General features: G+C 36.7%; 1 protein-coding gene across 1 annotated transcript in view; it reads right to left on the bottom strand.

The window, feature by feature from the left end:
- LOC129265548 (adenylate cyclase type 10-like) overlaps positions 1-22,974 on the bottom strand; it is a 62,605-nt gene that overhangs the window by 22,788 nt on the left and 16,843 nt on the right. Inside the window, exons 4-21 of the mRNA XM_064101868.1 lie at positions 22,767-22,910; positions 22,158-22,366; positions 21,606-21,720; positions 20,199-20,363; positions 19,680-19,762; positions 19,237-19,393; positions 17,480-17,511; positions 15,621-15,739; positions 9,957-10,033; positions 9,308-9,491; positions 8,900-8,961; positions 6,820-6,985; positions 5,909-6,101; positions 5,463-5,549; positions 4,949-5,229; positions 4,440-4,665; positions 3,894-4,053; positions 142-394 (exon numbers count right to left, since the gene is read on the bottom strand). Coding sequence (XP_063957938.1) covers positions 142-394; positions 3,894-4,053; positions 4,440-4,665; positions 4,949-5,229; positions 5,463-5,549; positions 5,909-6,101; positions 6,820-6,985; positions 8,900-8,961; positions 9,308-9,491; positions 9,957-10,033; positions 15,621-15,739; positions 17,480-17,511; positions 19,237-19,393; positions 19,680-19,762; positions 20,199-20,363; positions 21,606-21,720; positions 22,158-22,366; positions 22,767-22,910 — 2,713 coding nt within the window. The remainder of the gene's footprint in view (positions 1-141; positions 395-3,893; positions 4,054-4,439; positions 4,666-4,948; positions 5,230-5,462; positions 5,550-5,908; positions 6,102-6,819; positions 6,986-8,899; positions 8,962-9,307; positions 9,492-9,956; positions 10,034-15,620; positions 15,740-17,479; positions 17,512-19,236; positions 19,394-19,679; positions 19,763-20,198; positions 20,364-21,605; positions 21,721-22,157; positions 22,367-22,766; positions 22,911-22,974) is intronic.

The raw sequence follows: 22,974 nt of genomic DNA, 5'->3' as shown, positions 1-22,974 counted from the left end.
CTTGATTGAATAATGGGTCAAATAATTTACAATAGGAAAGATGGGCAACTAGAAGGAAAAATTAATATATAAAAATGAGAGTGCATTGTGAATAATCTTTTTCATTATTTAGCACGAAAAAGTAAGTTATTATATACTTACGAAACCACTGCACATAGCATGCTTCTCATCTTTGAGGTATGGTGAGTATCGTGGAAGTACATAGCACACTCAAAGATTCCTGCCAACATTAGTGCATGGATAGCTTTACGTAGGATTGCCTTTCGCCATATGGTGTTATGAGGTAAGATGGCTTCCAGCATCCGACGAGAGAATGTCATGCCGAGTACTGAGGCGCATTTGACGATGAGTTGCTGAGTGGGTTTCATGCGATCAATACGAGACACGATGATACCTGATTCAAGAATCAAAAAATCATTTTTAAGAGTTCATGGTAATTCCCACTTTCATGTACTTTTAAACGGTACTTGGGTAGATGTTATCGTGGGTGTACCCAATAGAACCAACAATGTGTATTATATTCTCAACATGCAATTTTGGATTTTAAGATAATATTTGAATATAAACTGTTCCTTTTTTTTTCAATACGAATATTCAACTTTTTTGCGTATCGTATCGAGAATGCTTTGAACAACCCTTTTATAAAAAGGTACACATGCTTCTCTCCATTAAACAAGTGGAGCGCCTCAGGCAATCTCACCTGCATTACGCGACTCAATATAGCAGCAGTGCTGACTTTGAAAACTATAAAATAATTATTCACAAAAACACCATTCATATAATGATACAATACTACTACCCTAAATGACATTTAACCTTGATCATGTGACTTTACTTGATTACCTCTATGTCCACAATTCATGAACTATATCCATAAACTTTGAAAGTTATGATGATATTTCGAAAACTTAACCTTCGGTTAAGATTTGATGTTGACGCCGCCGCCGTCGGAAAATCGGCGCATACACTCTCACTCTGCTATGCAGGTGAGACAAACCTCCCTGTCTCATAATTTTCATCCAAAAATTGTTCGGGGGGGAGCATTAAGGGAAAATGTATTTCTAGAATTGCGTCCGAAGTCGCCCCCTTGAGGATAAGGCAAAATGACAAGATATATAGTTCGTATTTTTACTTATCTCAATTTATTACAGTTTTCATTACAGGGGCGGCGGAGCGAAGTTGAAAGTGGGGGGGGGGGCACAGGGGAAAAATGGCACCTTTCTTTCGAAAAGGGCACTATTTTAAAACAAGGGAAAAAAATCTACAGTGGTGTAATGACTAATGAGCCAAAAATGTTGAAGGGGCTAGATATGTAGTATCACATAAAATTTGAAAGAAGCTACGAGTGAGCGAAGCCAGCGAGCAAAAATTTAGACATTTAAGATATGAAAATCCAATTTTGTGATAGATTTGGACATAATATTCAGAAAATAATATATTTTACCCTTCTCTCTTTCCATTTCTCTTTTTTCCCTTAGTAGTGAAGAATGGGGGGGGGGGGGGGGCAAGAGCGCCCAAGCCCCCCTCCCATCTATACGCCACTGCTTATCCACCCCACTCACATGACTCATGAATCTTAAGGCACGTAGGATTATTCTTACAAGTTTTTTTCTTCAAAAGTAGTAACATCTAACAAGGCATAAACGATTTTGTGTCTCGCCCACTTATGAAAGTAACCAGAAATATCGTGATTTGCGAGGGCACGCAACAGAATTGTATCAAAACTTCATTGTGAAATAACTGGGATGGAATAACATTTGTCATATGAGTCTTGCATGTAAACTTTAATGTTGACCTCAAAATGAACTTTGACCTTACCATGTGACCTCCAAACACAATAAGATGCAGGTCTCCTAAGTACACCAGGAACCCAAGTTTGGTTTAAAAGTGACTTACGGTTGCAGAGTTATGTGTCATAACATTGTCCTCAAAATGACCTTTGACCTTACCATGTAACCTCTGATTGCGCCATGACATGCGAGTCTCCTCAGTACCTACAACCCAAGTTCGGGTGAAAAGTGGCGTACAGTTGCGGAGTTATGTGTCATAAGAGAGTCTTGCGCGTAAACCTTAACTTTGAACTGAAAATGACCTTTGACCTTTAACATGTGACCTCTGAGTGCAGCATAACATGCAGGTCCCCTAAGTACATATACCATCCAAGTTTGGTTGAAAAGTGACTTACGATTGCGGAGTTATGTGTCATAATGTTTGTGACGGACGGACGACATAGTCGACATTTGGATCCCCAAGTCTCGCCTTCACCTCTGGTGGGCTAGACAACAAGTGGAATGCCTCTGGTGGTCTCACCTGCATCACGCGAGTCAATATGGCAGCAGTGCTGACTTTGAAAACTACTATAACATAATTATTCACAAAAAATACCATTCATATAATGATACAATACTACACTAAATGACCTTTGATCTTGGTCATGTGACCTGAAACTCACATGAGATGTTCAGTGATACTTGATGACTCTTATGTCCAAGTTTTGAACTAGACCAATATACTTACAGAGTTATGATGATAATTCAACAGATACCCCCATTATGGCCAAAGTTCATTGACCTTTGACCTTGGTCATGTGACCTGAAATTCGCACAGGATGTTCAGTGATACTTGATTACTCTTATGTCCAAGTTTTATGAACAAGACCAATAAACTTTCAAAGTTATGATGGCAATTCAACAAATACCCCCAATTTGACCAAAGTTCATTGACCCTAAATGACCTTTGACCTTGGTCATGTGACGTGAAACTCAAGCAGGATGTTCAGTAATACCTAATCAACCTTACGTTCAAGTTTCATGAACTAGGTCTATATATTTTCTAAGTTATGATGACATTTCAAAAACTTAACCTTAGGTTAAGATTTTGATGTTGATTCCCCAACATGGGCTAAGTTTATTGACCCTAAATGACTTTTGACCTTGATCATGTGACCTGAAACTCAAGCAGGATGTTCAGTAATACTTGATTAACCCTATGGTCAAGTTTCATGAACTTGGTCCATACACTTTCTAAGTTATGCTGTCATTTCAAAAACTTAACCTTTGGTTAAGATTTGGTGTTGACGACGCCGCCGCCGTCGCCGTCGGAAAAGCGGCGCCTATAGTCTCACTCTGCTATGCAGGTGAGACAAAAATGAGAATATCGTTTTCGTGTTTCAAAGGGGCACTTGTTAAGACATAAAAGGGGTCGTTCTCAGGTGAAAGGGGTACAGAACACGTTCGTGAAGGGCACTTTTCTTGGGTAAAAAAGGGCACTTACAAGAAGGCAAAATTGAGAATATCGTTTTCGTGTTTCAAAGGGGCACTTGTTAAGACATAAAAGGGGTCGTTCTCAGGTGAAAGGGGTACAGATCACGTTCGTGAAGGGCACTTTTCTTGGGTAAAAAGGGCACTGATTCGAAAAAGGCACTTACAAGAAGGCAAAGGGCACTTGCTCACAAATAAAACGGGTCCTTCTCGGGTGAAAGGGGCAAAGTACACGTTCGTAATGGGCATTTTTCTTGCGTAAAAAAGGGCACTATTCAGGGCTTCAAAAAGTGGGGGCACTGTGCCCCCCGGATCGCTGACAGTTTTTATTATTAATACACTTTCCCTGATATACAAGGAGACGCAATATTGAGGCGAGACCTTCTAACTGTATCTTACTTCAAGACAGACTTAAGAGAAAGAGAGCGAGGCGGATACAATACCCAATAGGCCCACTTAATAGTATTTCTTTCTTGAAGTAAAAAGTGTCATGAATTATTAATCAATACTATTCTATAGATATAAAATCTTTTAAAGAAAATCTGTTAGAATCAACAAGTATATTTAAACAACAAAGGCAAATAAATCACATTTTGGTTTTAGTTTAAGGCAGAATTCCATGAACGTACTAACCTTTCATTGAGACTGGTATTTCAAGGTCTTGTAGTTGTACACCGGGTGCGACAATACACACCACACTGGTATCTGCCTCTCCTTGATCTTCCTCTATACCCTGATCTAACTGTTGAAGTCTCCTCATATTCTCGGCTGGAAGCTGAACAACGGGTCCAGGCTGGATGAAAAATAAAAACATTCCGTGAAAATATGAGTAGTCATAAACAGATACAATAACTCGTAGATGCGCGATGGTATGGTCCCATTCTTCTAAAGCCTTTCTTGAACATGTATTATTATCATGGTTCTAATCCCTTCTTGTATTTTCATCATTATGGTATGTATGACAATAAATAACTCCGCTAATAATTGACAACTTAACTGCGATTAATATGATAAATGCATATCTCTTTTCAACTCTTCTCTAACTGATTTAGAAAATGTATTCTGAAAGACAAATAATGTACCATTATTGTAATATGTTCAATAAATTAATTATTTGCCTATGCAAATCAATCTTGGCATTTGGGTGATTTTGCTTTTCAAGAATGAAACGACGTTTACCTCATCGACGCTTGCTCTTCGACTTCTAGGAAGCCTTCCTGAATAGCTGCTGCTACTACTCTCTCTTCGTTTCTGGAGTACAGAGTGATCAGGCATGATCTGACCGACCAGTTTATTAGCTTCAGGACTGCGGCGAGGTACTAACTGAAGTTTGTCACTCGAGAACATCTCACGGATAAGCTGCTCACACCATGAAGCAATGCCGTGACTCTTCTCTTGAAGAATCCTGATAAATTTGAAAAGTCAGAGAACACGCCGGATTTGAGTGTAATACTGTGAGTGTGATACATTCCCGCGTTCTGCATATCATGGTCCTCAATGTGATGCTTAGTATTTGAATTTAGTTATTGAATTTATAAACAAGAAGAACCATACAACTGTAAGGAAGCGTTTCGTAAAAGAGAAATATTTCATCAATTTTTTTTTCAAGTCAGTAAAATAACAAATATCTGCAAACATACACTCAACTAATTAAACCAAAATATTACGACGAAAGGAAAGAGAATTACTTGACGAGTTCTTCTGGCACTTGGACAACATCCATGAGTTGACAAGCCAAGGCAGCCATACAGTTCTTACTCAGCGGTCCTAACTTGATATGATAGCACTTCTGATCATTAAGGATAGCCATAGCTGTAGGACAGAGCTGAACATCTGAGAAAGGACGCATGGTGAGTAAGAGAGTTGCTGATGAGTTGCTAGAGGCAAGGTGAGACAGGAAGTCCCAGGACTCGTTGTCGATATAATGCGCATCATCAATAGCGAATATGACAGACTGATCGGAGGTAGACTGCAACAAGAAAGGCATAATCGAATTATCGAAGTACATTCAAATTAATGAATAAACTCAGCAAAAATTATGAAGTATTAAATGTGACTACTGTGCGAAGTGTACTCAGTTTGCTTATAGACATGTTTTGAGGGTCAATTAACACAATTGTGTATTCTTCGGTTTAATGAAAGTTTAGGCTCTCTTCATCTGTTCGCATTATAAGTGATATCTTTTTTGATGATCTGACTAACCTGATTGACGATCTGTACTAATAGTCTGTGCAATGCCTTTGTCTGTTGCTCACTGGTCATGTGAAGGCATCGTGGGTTTGTAGGGAACTGCCGGATGAAATGAGATAAAAACAAAAGCCTTAAATGAAAAAAAAAATGCACTGAGGAAACACTTTTTACGTGTAAAAGAAATATGTTGTATTACGCAGCAATTTTAATTATTTTTATGAAGGCTTTATTCATGAAATATTTTGACAGAGTGAAATAACCGATAACCAAATTTTTTTTCAGCTTACAGTCTAACTTCAAACTATGTACACATAGGTTTGCGCATTAATGTGGTTTCTTTCCCCAAACTTATCTCCGCTACAGAAATTATGGTTAAATATATATGAAATTTATAATATAAATATGGATATTAAAGGTTATATTCAGAGATAGTACAATGTATGTTTATGAAAGTTCACCTTGAGAACTAAGAGATCGTTGAGTAGACAAAGATCCTCACGTAGTTTCTCTTCTTTGACATGTTGAATGACAGAGTGCTCCCTTTCAACATGACTAGCACAATCTTCCATCTCGAGTAGGATGGCGATAAGGAGCTTGACCACGTAGTATGGAGTACCAGAATCATTCAAGGTCAGTGCTAGTGGCACAACACTGGCAATAACAAAGAAAGATCATAAGGTAGTTTGTGTGATGAGAATTATTGGAAGATAATGAGTTACACTCGCGTATTCAATTGATTTATGATTATACATAATAAATGCATGTGCGCAATAATTGATTTATATTTAGATAAATTATGACTGGACTATAGTATTAACGGGAAAATAAAATATGATTATAACAATGATGATGACGACGTTTATGATACCAGACGATAATGGTAACGAAGAAAATATTTTAAGGCCAATTTCTGAGATGGTCTACAGTCGCAAAAGTGATCGTCTTATTTTCCATCTGTTGATTGGTTGAAAATAATATTGCGCGTGATTTTTAGAGTTGCATTTGATTGCAACTCTTTCTGCAACGGGCCCCAGGACTTATAAGAAAGACAATTTTAATGCTTCATGAATAACATAACACTGAAATTAATAAATGAATTAAACATTGGAATGAAGTACACGTATGACATCCTTGCATAATTGATTAAAGTTTTGAATTGAGTGAATTTGAGATGTCTAGTGGTGAAATTATGTGTTATGGGAATGAACTAAACCATAAAAGATGCCAATCTCTACTTCATAAACGGACTAAACGTTTCGTCAAAGGATATCCGTAAATGTATAGTTTATCATCTACCTTAGATAACTATCTAACATGCATACACTAATGATAAGCATACGACAACAAAGCTAGGTTAACTATATTTTACGTGTAATCATCTTTGATAGCTGCCGTGATAGCTGCATCCATCATACGACTCTTGCCGATTCCAGGGTCACCTTGGAAGACAATGATCCGCCGATGATCGCCCCGTTTTCTCTGCTGGTGAAGAAGATCAAGCTCACGCATAAAGACGGCCATCTCTTTATCTCGACCTAAAATGGATCAAAAATACAGCTGATATCGTTCATGTTGGTAGCAGTATTAGTAGCATCATCGTAGTGGTGGTGGTGGTGGTAGAAGTAGTAGACTAGTAGCAGTAAAAAGTAGTAGCAATAGTAGTAGTAGTAGTAGAAGAAGTAGCAGTAGTAGTAGTAGAAGAAGAAGTAGTAGTAGAGTAGTAGTAGTAATAGCAGTATTAGTAGTAGTAGTAGTAGAAGTAGTAGTAGTAGAAGTAGTAGTAGTAGTAGTAGTAGAAGAAGTAGCAGTAGTAGTAGAAGAAGAAGTAGTAGTAGAGTAGTAGTAGTAATAATAGCAGTATTAGTAGTAGTAGTAGTAGAAGTAGTAGTAGTAGTAGAAGTAGTAGTAGTAGTAGTATTAGTAGTAGTAGTAGTAGTAGTAGTAGTAGTAATAGTAGTAGTAGTAGTAGTAGTAGTAGTAGTAGTAGTAGTAGTAGTAGTAGTAGTAGTAGTAGTAGTAGTAGTAGTAGTAGTAGTAGTAGTAGTAGTAGTAGTAACTTAAACCTTAACATCTGATAAGCAGTAGGGAATATCATACAGGCCCAGCAAATAGATCCAACCCACACATAAATGAATAGATGAATCAGAATATTTTATGCAACTCCCAAGAATGTTCTGTAATCTGATTGGTCCAAATCCGATCACATGTTATTCAGCGAATTGCACTATTGCATCCAAAATGCACTATCCTGCACTCTGACCTCATACCAGAAGCACTATCCTGCACTCTGACGCCAGAGTGCAGGATCATCATTACTGCGAATTCTAGAATTATCTAGAATTATCTAGAATTTAGATCAAATTTAGCATTCGGGGCAACTCAGTTACATGGGTGAGGGGGGGGGGGTGGTTGTATAAAACAAACAATACACGCATTCTTGTGCATAGAGGACCCGGATAGAGGACCTAAATAATGAACTCTGTGCTCGACTCGCCAAATGGATATACCGCATCCACCCGGTCCCGCGGACCTCGGTGTGGTATATCCATTGGCACTTCTCGCACATCGTTCATTATTTGCCCTGCATGTACGCGCTTACGTGCATTATTTGTATAATAATAAGGGGGATACCCGGGTGATGCTTTAAGATATACAGTGCGTCCCGCAAAAAAAAAACGAACCGAGATTTATCATAACTTAATCACAAATACAATAGATAAATGACCTACCAGAATCTCCTCTTTCATCTAAAATTACTTAGATTATTTCTCATTCAGGCATGACTGAGCAAAAACAATTTGAAAAGAGGATATACCAAAAAGACACTTGGCGGGCTGTTTCTGGGTTTCAAAAAGAAAACCATATTTTTAAAATGTGCTCTTTAATTTGATACCTCAATTACAGAAAATTGTTAAGAAATAACAAAGTTCTGGTTATTTGAAAAAAGGCTTGAATTTCAATAATTTCATAAAATGAAGGGGTTTTACAGGCTAACGTCCAGAACTCGACACTCCGTTTTGTTAACGATCAGCCATGCATTAAGTCTTTTGTTAACCGTGCGGTAGCTTTTGTGGGAAGCCGGTGAAAACAAAATTATGGAATTACAAGCATTGTTTCGAGGGAACAGAACTTTTTTACTTCTTGACCATTTTTGTGATTAAAGTATCAAATAAAAGAGCAGATATTGAACTTTCTATGCATGTGATTTTCTTTTTGAAATTCAGATACCCCCGCCAAATGAGTTTTTGGTATTCTTTCTTCAAATTGTTTTTGCTCACTCATACGTGAATGAGGAATAATCTAAATAATTTCAGATGAAAGAAGAGATTCTAAGCTTTACATTGGTAGGTCATTTGTCTATTGTATTTATGATTAAGTTATGATAAATCATCGCTAAATCTCGGTTTTGTTTTTGTGGGACGCACTGTATATCATTTCTGGTCACTTACCGAGCAGAGGATACTCGTATTCTGGTATTGACACGGCATTGAAACCAGTTGAGACACGGCGCCTGAAATATCAACATATTGAATGAAATGTTTCATTCAGATGGAATTTACTTGCATAACTGCTTGTTCGATAAATTACAAGATACGAGGAATTATCTCAAAAAGCCAGAATATTGCGCCTGAATTCTTACATGTACGTGTAAGCCTACATACGGTGATTGCGTCATCGAAATAAAATTGCATCTTTTTAATGTGTCAGTTCTCTGTTTAATTTTATCGAGTATGCTGTTCTTATGAAATGTTGATAAAAGAATATGAGATATCTCAATTTGCTTAATATTGACAGGCAAAAAAAAGAAATAAATGAAATAAGAATTGAATGAATTGTGAGTACTACTGATGCCTTACTCATCGCCTTCGATGTACTCATGAATGACACCTGCATCACTGACACCCTTCATCTCTCGAAGAGGAAGCTCATGGAAGAAAGCACGAGGTTGTTTACAATGATGGAATGTTTCTGAGTCACATGACACCTTATTTGGGTAGTGCATCATTAATCGTGCAGCCATGTTCACTTTACGTCCGATTACTGGAGGGTAGTGAAAGAAGTTCATTGCTTACGTAAGAGAAGCTATCATTAGCCTCGATTAGCACGTCTACATTATATTACTAAATAGCCATAAGTTATGATTTTAAATAATTTGGGTAAATATCCTTAACTGATTAGGTAATACTTTTAAAGATAATGTCTTTATGATATAGAAAAAATAGGCTAGTATTTCCTTCTTAAAGCTAGCTTTACCAAGTAGGTTCCGACCGCATTACAAAGAAAATAAAACGTATTCATATAGATTACATAAATGATAAACTTACGGAAAATCTACTCTATATCCACGGTATGTATATACATTTACGAATTACCTATTTACAATTATATAGTTTGATAGGATAAGATGAAAATTCAAAACTACAAGCTGGAAATTATTTTCATACAAAAGTACATGAAAAGGCATATCAACTAAATTATATTTCAATTTTCATGCAAAAATAATACCTGTGTATTCATGTCTATGTACATGACCAACTACGCCACAGAATGAAGCACCTGTTGTGACGCCAATTGATGCTTGGCTTAAATCAAGAAAACAAAATATAAATCGGTTTTAATACTATTCTGAGTTTGAAGAAAACATTGATCCCAATTATACAAAAAAATACAGTGATGATAATCCTGGCAATATAAAGATCATTTGATTTCTGATATAAACAGGTGAAATTGGTGAAATAAATAGGGAAATATGCATCCTCTAATATAGTTTTACATTATACCTAACATTTTTTATATGATGTTCAACTTCATTTTCAGCATCAACTTGACAGAATTCGCACATTGAAAAGTCTACCATATAAAATTGTGTGAAATTCATCGAGTACATGTGGATTGATCTATTGAAGAATTGGGTGTTTTCTTTTTATTTAACTAAAAAACTATAAGGCCGAGCTCAAAAGCCTCGAGTACTACCTCGATGTACAGTATTACATTAAAAAAAGTTAAAACAAAAAATTAAATCAGGGAATTGTTATCAATTCCCTGCTTAAATCAAAATGCTCATTCAAGAAATCTTTCATGTTTGGAAACTATTTTTTTAAAGACAATTATTACACCTATACAAAACAATTAGCGGTTTTGTCTGCTTGCTAATACCATGTAAACATTCACACTTTTTATAACAAGCAGTCCATTAACCATAACTATATTTGGAGCATGTCTAAATATAAAACTTCTTTTAATAGAAAAGCTCAACAGTTCAAGTTTAATAAGACGATGATCATGCCACAAAAATAGAAAAGGATTGAAGCTCAATCTAAAAATACTTGATATGAGCAACACACTTCTGACTGTGTGACGTTATCCAGAGTCAGTCATTCGCGAAATATCAAAGGAGACGATAGAAACACATCAGGTGCTTCTCGTCTGACAACCATTTTACTCAAACTTTCTTTCTTTCTGACTTTAAAGGTTAAAAGATTCGCTACGAGTTGAAGGTAAGGACCCTAGGTAAGGAGCGGAAGGGGACAGGGATAATTGCTTTAACGCAGATTAAATGGGGTCCTTAACGATTATATTTGAAGAGGAAATGGGAATAATAAATAAGTAAAACAGTGAAAATGTCGTCGAAATAGGAAACAAAAAAAAATCAGCAATCCGAAGTGCCATTGTTTTGATACTATACAGTTCGTATGAAAAAAACGGGACAGATTTAAAGAGTCTATAATTTTTTTGTTTCAAGTTATGATGTCTATAATTTGGTGTTAATAGGTGCTCTGAAGCCTTATCTTTCAAATGCCATTAAAAAAGATAGTTTCGATCATGCTTGAGTGAACACGTATTATTTTTGTCTGGGGTTGATAAGGAGGCTTGCGCCAAAATGGCATAAAATGATAAATATGATGATTGGACTTCGTGCTAATCAGCAGACTTCCTCTTAACCTTTTCATTATCTTTGCCATTATTTTCGAATTATGCGGTCAAAATTCATTTTCAAATCTGTTTATTGCTTGAACTGTTCTGTTGTTGTTTCTTTTCAATAATAAAATGTCAACCAAAGTATGGGAGAGCGTGTATTTTATTTCAAATCCTTTCATTATGTGCTACAAAGGTTATGGTGCATTTGAACAGTGGCATACATATAGGCGGGGGCTCGGGGTACTCCCTCCCCCCCCCCCCAATAAAAACAAGAAAAGTGGAAAGGAAATAAAAGGAAAGATAGAAAGTGAAAAATGATTTATTTTCTGAATATTATGTCAAAATCTATCACAAAATTGGATATTACAATAAAAAGTGGAAATTTTTGCTTGCTCGCTTCGCTTGCTCAAAACTGTGGAACATTTTATCCGATCTACCATATCTAGCTCCTTCAAAATCGACTCAATACACCATTGCCATTGGAAGACATGAACCCTTTCCTGTTTGTCCTGTCAAGCACATAATTTAACTTGTCAAGGAATCAATAACCCCTTGAAAATAGGATTCATGTTTTGAAAGGTACCATAACATAATTCGTTTCACATAATACAGGGGTGTGAGTGGTCACAAATAAAAAGATCTGAAAAAGGCTGAAGAGTGTTGAAAAAGTCTGAAAAAGAAAGGGCTCCCATACTTTTTGCACAGAGGAAAGCCAAAAATAAGCTGAAATTAAGCTGAAAAAAAAAATGAAATCAGATAAAAATCTGAACTCTCACACCCTTGATAATAAAAGGATTTGAATAATTACAAGTTCTCCCAATTAATAGTGCAAATCTTCTTGCTTGGGTTGACAAAAAGTCTTCTTTTCTTACTTATGAAGGAAAATTCAAAGGAAAAAGAAGTTTAAATGAAAAAACAAAATAATTCAAGTAAATAAAATAAATTTGTAATTGAAATTTGATCATGGCAAAGATAATGAAAAGGTTAAGAGGAAGTCTGCTGATTAGCTAGAAGTCTGATCATCAAATTTCTAATTTCTGCCATTTGGCGCAAGCCTCTTTTTGAACCCCCGACAAAAACATCCCGTGTTCGCTCAAGCATGAACAATTTTTTTTTTTAATGGCATTTCAAAGATAAGATTTCAGAGCATCTATTTACATCAAAAAATAGATATCATAATTTGAAACAAAATTTTTATAGAATTTTCATAACTTTCCCGATTTTTTGATACGCACTGTACAGTGCGCCCCCCCAAAAAAAAAAAAAAAACTATACACTTTTGAAATGGCTGCCAAATAAAAAGTATATCACTTTTGGGGGGAAGACTTATATATATGGAAAGCCAATAAAGTCATCTTTCAAATGACACCAAATGTTGGAAAACTATTCATGCTTGCAAAGGGTATGAAAATTAAGGTGGGCAGGAATTCGCCTTTCGGTTTCTTTCAGTTTTTGAGTGGCGAGTCCCTTGGAACTTGCAAACTTGAGGGTGTTCTGATGAATTAATGGTCATTCATTATCAATTTAAATTGTTAGAGCTAATTTCATGAATCATCAAATTGAAATTCCATGCATGAGTGAGCGTCAATTGCAATCTTTAGTGAAGCATTTTAACTTTACAATGTGGGTCTCAGCAGTGTGTTCATTGGAGTCAGGAGAATAGGGGTAAGAAATGACTTCAGTGGGTGAAGTAAGCTGATTGGAAAAGGGTCAACAGAACGTTTAGCCTCCCTCCTACAGGTCTGCCCCCCCCCCCTCCTGTTGAGATTGAGACTGATTGCTATTAGATGTACGCATTAAGTGCAGAGCGGACTGTCAATTTGATAATAAATTCTGAAAATTAGATCATCAACTTTTATCTATCAATCATTCAATCAACAATCTGTTAGTAAATCAACTCAATCAATGTGATCAATCAAATATTCACCTTTTTCAATAAATTATCAATCAAACATTCAGCTTTTTCAATAAATCATTTCATAAATCATCATAATAATTAGTCAAGTTCTTAATAATCATTCAATGGAAAAGAAAGACCCATCAACCATCAGTCACTTGGCATTTTAAGTTTTAAATACCAACCAAGAGAAAGAAAGGGGGTGGAGGGCGGGGGTGAGTACGTGACATGTAATTTGTAAGAGAACACAAAGAATAATGCCCCTTTAACCCAGTCTTACCGTATCTCACCCCCTTGCGTGTAACAGGTACCATCACATTACTCTGACTCTCACAAGCACACTTGCTAAGATCCACATAATAAACTAAAAATGCTACACTAAAATTACAATTCCTGTTTACTCATGCATTACATTTCAATTTAGTAACTCGTGAAATTTGCTTAAGAAACCAAAACTGATCTCAATTTATCAATAATTTAACATAACACCCTTAACTTTGCAAGTTCCAAAGGACTCACCTCTAGAAAAAACTGGAATTAAGGTTAATTCCTGCTCACCCTAGCAAAGGCTAGTCTCTCAGGAGGGGTGAAAGGGGTAGAGAGAGAGAGAGAGGGGGGGGGGGTTAAGTGTTCTGTTGACCCATATCCCGTCAACCTACTTCCCCCACCTAAGTCCTATCCCTATTCTGACTTCCATGAACACATTGCTGAGATCCACTTAAAAAGTGAAAAATTGTATTTCATGGTCACTCATGCATTAATTTCAATTTAATAATACTTGAAATTTGCTCTAAAAACCTAAATTGATAATGCTTGATCATTGATTTATCAAAACATCCTCAACTTTGCAAGTTCCCAGGGAATCGCATCTCAAACACCGAAAGAAATTGGAAGGCTAATTCCTGCCCACCCTAATTTTCATACCCTTTGTTTCAATGGGCAGTGCTCGCTCAAGCATGAAAAGTTTTCCAACTTTTTGGTGTCATTTGAAAGTTGACTTTATTGGCTTCCATATATATATGTGTTTTCCCCAAAAGTGATATATTTTTTATTTGGCAGCCATTTCAAAAGTGTATAGTTTTTTTGGGACGCACTGTAGAGGAAAAAATAACACTTTATTATATCAAGTTAAGGAACTTAACTTTCTGCTCTAAGATAATATTATACATACAGTCCGACCTCTCTTATCTGGACACGTTTTTAGCTTGATTTTGAATAGCAAACATTGTTCCTGGTACATTAATGTTTCATGCTATAATTTAAACAAGAAACCGAGCTTATGACACTATCAACTTATTGAGTGTCGCTCGTTTGTATTATAAACGTTTTACAAAAATAGTGCAAAATACGGAAACATTATATTGTACTCGCATTTGAGAAAAACTTCCGCGTCTTGCTTGTATGGTTTCGCTCTATCCATTCAAATTAAGCCGTCATCAGGAAGAAGTATGCCCTATCGTCATCTACCAAATATCATCTATGCCAGGGTGAGATTTGTAACCGATATACAATCGTGGATTTATTGTCCGGGGACCTATCCCCTCTACACTATAACTCACAATATAAATAATACCTCATATGTGCATAGTAGATTGCTGTGAATTATGCACATATGTGGCACACTTGGGTTTTTTTCCGTTGGCATCACTGATCGGGAGGTACCTTAATTCTTTTCACAGAGTCTGCCGCCAAAATTTGTCACTATCGAATTTTATGTCTCAATGAGAATATAATGACCACTTAATCTTTGTATTAGCTTCTTCTGTCTGCACGCATGAGTCATGGAACCTTCAAATGTCCATGAATCTCGTCACTGTCTGCAAGGGTATTGTTTATATACATTCAGGATTGTTTTATAACACTCTTGTAAGTGAGAAATGGCTCTTAATTTAGCTTTACGAAGGATTCAGATGTGGTTGTAACATTACGCAATAGGGGGTTTCCCCCTTTGATCTCGCGAAGTATTTCAGAAAAAGTATACTTTTTTAATGACATGTATAAAACGGGAGAAAATAATTTCAATGATGAAATAACACATGAATCACCTTTAGTCAATGTTCATAATTGTTAATAAAAAGATAACATTTTTTTTTCTTCGCGTTCACACACACAAAAAAATTAATTTCGATTTTTTTTTTTTTTTTTTTTTAGTTTTGAAAATAAACATGAAAGATAGCAAGAGATCACAGTATGCACATCCATAACGACTGAACATAGATCCTCAAGAATAGATGAAAATATAACGAGGTCATAATATAAAATAAATAATCTTTACAGGTAGTACACGTATTAAAGACAATTCAAATCATCTTAGCAGTAGTTTTTAAGGCTTATTATACATGTTATATACTCACATGATGTTGTTTGTTCCTTTCAAAAGTTCAATCATACGATAAGAACATCTTAGAGCACGAGCGCAATCATCTTCATGTTTGTAGCCTGGTAGACCAAAGATGGCTAAGAATGTGCACCCCTATAATATAAAGATATGTTTCTATTTATTTCATTTTTGATTTTTCCTTTTCCGGCTGTCTATTGAATTATTTTGATTCAGACTCAATGATTATTATAATAATATGATTCCATCGAAGGGCAAAATTTCAGATGAATGACGGTCGATTATTAGCTAAAACTTTGTGGTCATTCAGGGTCTTGTTTCATAAAGACTTGTTATAATAACAAGTGAAAATTTTTATGACAAGTTTAATATCAGCTACAAATTAAAATGAATGATTTCAATGGCTTTAATCTGTTCTTCAAATTGTTTATTGTAACAACTTTTAGTAAACGGGTCATATATACAAGTATATCTATACAAAACAAAACAAATCCAGTAAATGCTTTTGCCAATCAAATCTTTTTATATAAATATATAATTCAGTTTTCAGTGATAAAGTAATTTTTCAAATCAAATCTTTATTAAAAGCCTCAAATTTGATCAGATGAATCATAATCAGAGGGCACATCTTCAGCCAGTTATCATATCGACGTCTGTCTGTGGATGCACCCTCGAATTGTGATTGATTTGATCATTGTCATTTACTCCTGGGGCCCGTCTTACAAAGAGTTGTGACTGATTTGATCAATAGCAACTATGGAAAGCCAGCAAAGTCAACATATAAAATGCATGTTTGTTCAAGAAATTTTCTAGATATGAATGTATATCCATAAATTCATTAATTTCTTGACAATTTGGTGTGTTCTCCTTTGTTTAAAAAGGACATTTTGCAAATTTCCTGTAGAAAAAATTATGACACTGATGGATTTCAATAGAGTTACGGCTGACTGGATCAATCGTAACTCTTTGTAAGACGGGGCCCTGATGAAGACAAAGGATCGAAGACTTGACTGGCAAAAGCATTGGGTGGATTTCATTTGTTATATAAATAAATTAAGAGTTAGTGCGCTTGGCATCTAAAGAATAAAAGAATCACGATAGGTAACAATAGAATGCAGGCTTAAACTAATCAAAATAAGCTCCATTTTCTTTTAAAGTCTAGTTCAATTTGTTAGTGAAATTATAATATTACCAACATGATTCCAGGGCATATATATATATATATATATATATATATATATATATAAATGCACACAAACACATGTATATGCACGTATGTGCGCTTAGAATCAAAAGTGAACATTAAAAAAATGAGGTGTGTCGAAGTATAAATGGAAGGCTAAAGAGGCGTGCAGTTTTACTAATTTGTAACTCATTGAATTAAGATACTTCTTTGATTGAGGCCTTGATAAATTACTTTTTAAAATTTGATTGTGGAAAATTTCTTAAAGGATATAGCGCCAGAGAGATATAGAAAATATTATGTAATTCACTCTTTTCAAAGAAAAATGAGATTCCGGCATTGATCCAGCTAATTTGGAAATAGAATGATGCGCAGATCATTAATGTGCCTCGCGACCTAATTAGATTACTTTATATTATTCATCACATTGTAGGTACATGTAAAGATGAGCTTTGCTCGCATTTCATCCTGTTCAAAAGGTACGAGAACTGGTGGCAACGATTACTATTCCAGAGGGGAAAAAATTATACCGCATTTTATTTCTTGACAACTACTTCAATATCCATTTTATAAAAAATGAGAGTTCTGTATTGAAAATGTTACAATCTCGAATAGTCAGACTATAGCAGGCATTACTTTCACATCATAATACTTTTATTTAATTTCATTTCATAGATGCTTCCATACCTTACCTTATCAAACATGAAGACTTTATTAAGACAACCTGAAACAAAAATTGAAGGAAGAACAAAGTTATTCAAAGAGGAGAGCTGAGATAGAGTGGAATAAAAATACAATATAGATGGTTTATCACAAGAAAAATCAATAGCGGCTGAAAAGCCAAAGCACATATTTTCATAGAATAGGCATACATAAAAATTACATTAAAAAAACACAATATAACAAGAGCATGCAATTATAGGAACCATAATTATACATGTACAGTATGTGGGAAAAAAATACACAGAAGTGCCAATAATATGCTTTTCACATTGCATTTCCTTAACCCCAAACTATCCTTAACCCCGGATTATCCTTAACCCCATACTATCTTTTTTTTATTCACACTGTCTTTCTTAACCCCATACTATCTGCTTAGCCGGGGTTAAAGCCTTAACCCCGGACTATCCCACAGCTCATGAATATTGATGATTTTACCATACAGAGCATGATTAACGTGCAATTTGACTTCTCTGATTGGCTATTGCTTAGCCCCACTTTTCCTTAGCCCAGTTTCGTTTCACACTGCGTCTCATAAATACTTTTCACATTGCATTTCCTTAATCCCGTACTATCCTTAACCCCATACTATTTTTTTTTGGATTCACACTGTCTTTCTTAACCACATACTATCTGCTTAGCCGGGGTTAACGCCTTTAACCCCGGACTATCCCACAGCTCATGAATATTGATGATTTTACCATACAGAGCGTGATTAACGTGCAATTTCGACTTCTGTGATTGGCTATTGCTTAGCCCCACTTTTCCTTTCGTTTCACACTGCATCTCTAAGCACCGCAATTGTGGTGCTAGCACCACAATAAGCCGGCTAACCCTGCTTTTTTGCAGGGCCAGATAGTACCGTACTATTTACCGTGCTAGCCCACTTTGCTAAAACGTAGTGTGAAAACGAAGTGGGCTAAGCTTAACCCCGGGAAATTGGTGGGGCTAAGCCCCACCAGTTTCCCGGAGTTAAGGTAAAAAAGTGCAGTGTGAAAAGCATATAAGTGAGGAAAAAAAAGACTTGCGCCCACTCGAATGATTTTGCATTAAGAAGTAGTATCAAATGATTGACATTTTATATCATACACTGATATTGTATGAGATTCATACCACATTGCATTTCCTTAATCCCGTACTATCCTTAACCCCATACTATTTTTTTTTGGATTCACACTGTCTTTCTTAACCCCATACTATCTGCTTAGCCGGGGTTAACGCCTTTAACCCCGGACTATCCCACAGCTCATGAATATTGATGATTTTACCATACAGAGCGTGATTAACGTGCAATTTCGACTTCTGTGATTGGCTATTGCTTAGCCCCACTTTTCCTTTCGTTTCACACTGCATCTCTAAGCACCGCAATTGTGGTGCTAGCACCACAATAAGCCGGCTAACCCTGCTTTTTTGCAGGGCCAGATAGTACCGTACTATTTACCGTGCTAGCCCACTTTGCTAAAACGTAGTGTGAAAACGAAGTGGGCTAAGCTTAACCCCGGGAAATTGGTGGGGCTAAGCCCCACCAGTTTCCCGGAGTTAAGGTAAAAAAAGTGCAGTGTGAAAAGCATATAAGTGAGGAAAAAAAAAGACTTGCGCCCACTAGAATGATTTTGCATTAAGAAGTAGTATCAAATGATTGACATTTTATATCATACACTGATATTGTATGAGATTCATACCACCCAAACTAAAAGCCAAGAGAGGGAGGCGAGACCAAAGACTATACCTTCAAAGGCAAGCATACTATCGTATATGACGTTGAAAGCATCTTGAAGACTGTCACTTTCATCAATGTCGGCGCCACTTTTAAAGATAAGGTTGATGAATACCACAGAAACTTGACGCATCTCTGATAAGTACTCAAGGGGCATGTCATCGTCAATCTATATTTAGAATCAACATCATACATGTATGTTTGACAAAGCATAGAATTGTTTAGCTTTTGTAAAGTGTAAAACGAAACAGAGTTACAGGTTGTCTTGATGAATCGTTAACTTGAAATTAGAAAATATTGCATCACAGTTTATTTTAAAGAACATCTAATTTTCAGTACAAAAACGAACATCATCTTATAGATATGAATGAAGGTTTACCAAATATCTCAATCTTGTTTGTTTCATTATTTTCCAATGGTTGTATATTTCTTTACTTTTCCTATATCAAGCCTACCTTCTGAAGAACGGGCTTGATAATGTACTTCCGCAAACGAGCTTTCTCGTCATCTGTCGGTGAAACAAACACGGCTGGTCTCTCTGTGAAGAAGTATAGTAGGGGAAAGTGAACTAATTTTGAAATTCCGCCAAGGTCGTATTTGCCGAAAACACAGATTCAGGTAAACATTTTAGGCTTTTATTCTCTTGCCATATACTATATAGTATACAAAATCATTTTAACACTAATCACATAACTTTTTATATTTTAACACAACAATAGAACAACAATTAGAAACAGGCATATACTTTGCACAGGAATATTATAAACTAATCACATCTCACAAGACTAGGACTATTAACCGAAAATTCACTGATACGGGCACTGGTAAACCTTTTTAATGTGCCTATTGACACCGTAAATTTTCTCACCTTATTAGACTCTCATCGTGTGGTATATGATAACAAGATTATTGATTTGATGACCTTTGCGAAACTTTCATTCTACAAACATAAATACAATTTTCGCTAAACTTACGTCTACCACGAGCGTCTTGTTCAACTGCTGAATCAGTGATATCAGCATCACCATACATAGCACCCGTCATTGAAGGTTTGGGAACTCCCATACGAGCATTGGCAGCCTGGTTCTGTAGAAGATAAGCTCCAGTTGATAGTCGCCTCCATCCTGTAAATCTCTCATCTGATTCAAAATGCAAAATAATTTCAACCATTTGACGTGGGCTTTCTTATGCTCTTGAGGCCTGGTCACACCGCTAGGACTTTGTTGGAGCGTTCCTGGAGCGGTGAAAAAATTAGTCACCGCTCGTTACTGTTCACCACCGTTTTAAAAGAAGTTGGCCCCCGTTAAGGCAAAGCCGTATACGCTCGGCAGCCGCTGATGGTCCCTCCTACCGCTCCGAAAGTTTCGAGCTGCACAAATATTGCAAGCGGTGAGGAGCGGGCAATTGTCCGCTCCGGCAAAGTTCACCACCGCTCCAACAACGCCCAGTCAAAGTTTGGCACCGCTAGACGCAAGTTCGTGGACGCTTGGGTCCGCTACGCCAACGCAGAAATCTTGAACGCTGGACCACCGCTACTTCGCCAGCTTTGCCCGGCGGTGATTAAACGTCGCACAAACTTTGTTAAAGCAGTTGTGTTTTACGAGCGGACACGGCATTCGTGGAACGGTGTCGGGCGTTGAAGAAGCGATCCATTGCGGTGATGAACTTTGGTTTGGCGTTGGTATGGAGGTGTCGGAGCGGGGCCAGCATTTGGCTATAAATACGGGGAGAAATGGACCAGGAGCCCATTTGGATATCAGAACTTCTATCAAAGCGATCCGCTCAGCTCTGTAGTCAAAAGCGGTATGCCGCTAAACCAACTTTAAATCCCCGCTGAGCTAACGGCCGCATGCGCAGAATGCCGCTCTATCAACGCACGCGTCACCGCCAAACCAACGCTAAAGCAACGCCGGCTTCAGTGGTGAACGCTAAGGCAATGCCCGTATTTTCGATCTTTGTTCCCATTTTGTGCGCGGTGACGAGCGTTGTCGAAATTCGGCCCCCTCTCCCTACCGTTCGGGGAACACTCCAACAAAGTTCGGGCGGTGTGACCAAGCCTTTATATATTGCTTTTGGGTACCGAGTACCAGAAAGTTAACTCATTTTCTATATCAAGTTTCTTTGGTGTAATAGTTTGATAGCGCTATCCTACATCCATCTCGTATACTTTGCATTAGGCTTTAGCCCATGTTTAAAGTCTTATGAATGTATCATCATTATATTTTTAAAAGATTTTTTTTTGTAATTTACAAAAAGAGCGAAACATGCAGTCATGGAATTGTAGAAATAATATTGATTAATAATATTAATTCTAACATTGGTAAAATGCAGTCAGTAGCAGAGAAATATATATGTAAATTTATTAATTTTCCCATACGCACCTCTTAGAGGGACTTTACCTCCCGCCCCACGCTGACGTTGATTGGCTGGAAGACTTGAAGATGCTTTCGTACCTTTACCAGGTTCAATGGATTTACGACGATGATACGCTGTCACCTGGTCCACAGATAATATCAATTGGGAGCTAAATATTATTTCACATTGCTTAATGTATTAAAGCCAGTGGCAGTTTATCAAAGGGCACCATGGTGATAGTGCTAGCATTATATTATAATACATTTCCTTTATTGTCTCGCTCTGCATGCAATTAATCCAAGTTATACATTTTTTTTAAATTTGCACATATTGTTTTTTTTTCCAATGGGAATCATGTTGAGCATTCGGCACGTACTGTCATTGTATTAATGGTGTATATTGTCATACAATTCACATGAATCTTAATTTCATGTAGCTTCAAGTCTGAAGCTCTTTAAGATCGTTATATTTTATCTCTCGATCTTTGTCTCCGAGGTTTGTCTGAGGAGGAAATGTTCATATGAAGTCTTAGTGTTCCTCATGCAATACTTAAAATATAAGTTAATTGACGTGATTACCGCAATGTGTTTGTCATCTGATTTGAAGGTATGATCGATAAGATCATGGTCAGGGCAGTAGGCCCAAACTTTTGGAGAGAGGATGACATCGCCTGATAGAGCAAACTTTTCAGCAATGTTTGCCTCGAGTACTGCTGGACCACTCAGGACAAAGTGTATGCATCCTTCATTGCCAATGGTCGTGACTCTGACAGGTCCGATGGACAGAGCTATTCAACATGACAAAGGGACAGGTGAAATTATGTCAAGAATAATTAAATGAAACAGAGAATGGACTACAGGAAGGAAAGTGTCGAAAAGGGGAAAAAGCATATTGATATGGTTTAAGCCAGCAATGCACACGGCGTACGGAAAGAAACATGAACACTGATGAAAAGCGAGCGAAACTAAGAAAATCAGAAAGTCATCCGAAGCAAAATCATTGACTTCTGCTCTCAATAGCTAAACGCAAATTCTCTGTCTTCAGTGTAGACCAGAATCACATATTGCAAAATACAAAAGATGGGGGTTTTCCCCTTGGTGAATTAAATGTAAAACTTACAATGATTTTTATGTTTACATATATACAATTGGGCAATTGGTGGTATTTTTGAATGATTCTTTATTTACCTATCTTTACTCTGAGTTTGACGCCAACCTCCGTGTCCCAGTTATCACATCTATCCTGGATACGAAGACCACACTTGATGACACGTGTTAGGATGTGATCCATGTTTGCTCTAGTCACCTTCCATAAGGCTAGAAAAGCATCACCTGACACAAAACAAACATACATCGCTATTAGCTTTCTCTACATATCGGGATGCATAATATACAA

The sequence above is a fragment of the Lytechinus pictus genome, chromosome 7, assembly GCF_037042905.1.
Source record: "Lytechinus pictus isolate F3 Inbred chromosome 7, Lp3.0, whole genome shotgun sequence".
NCBI lineage: Eukaryota > Metazoa > Echinodermata > Echinoidea > Temnopleuroida > Toxopneustidae > Lytechinus > Lytechinus pictus.
Note: the sequence above shows the minus strand (reverse complement) of the source record. Positions and strands in the feature narration are given on the sequence as shown.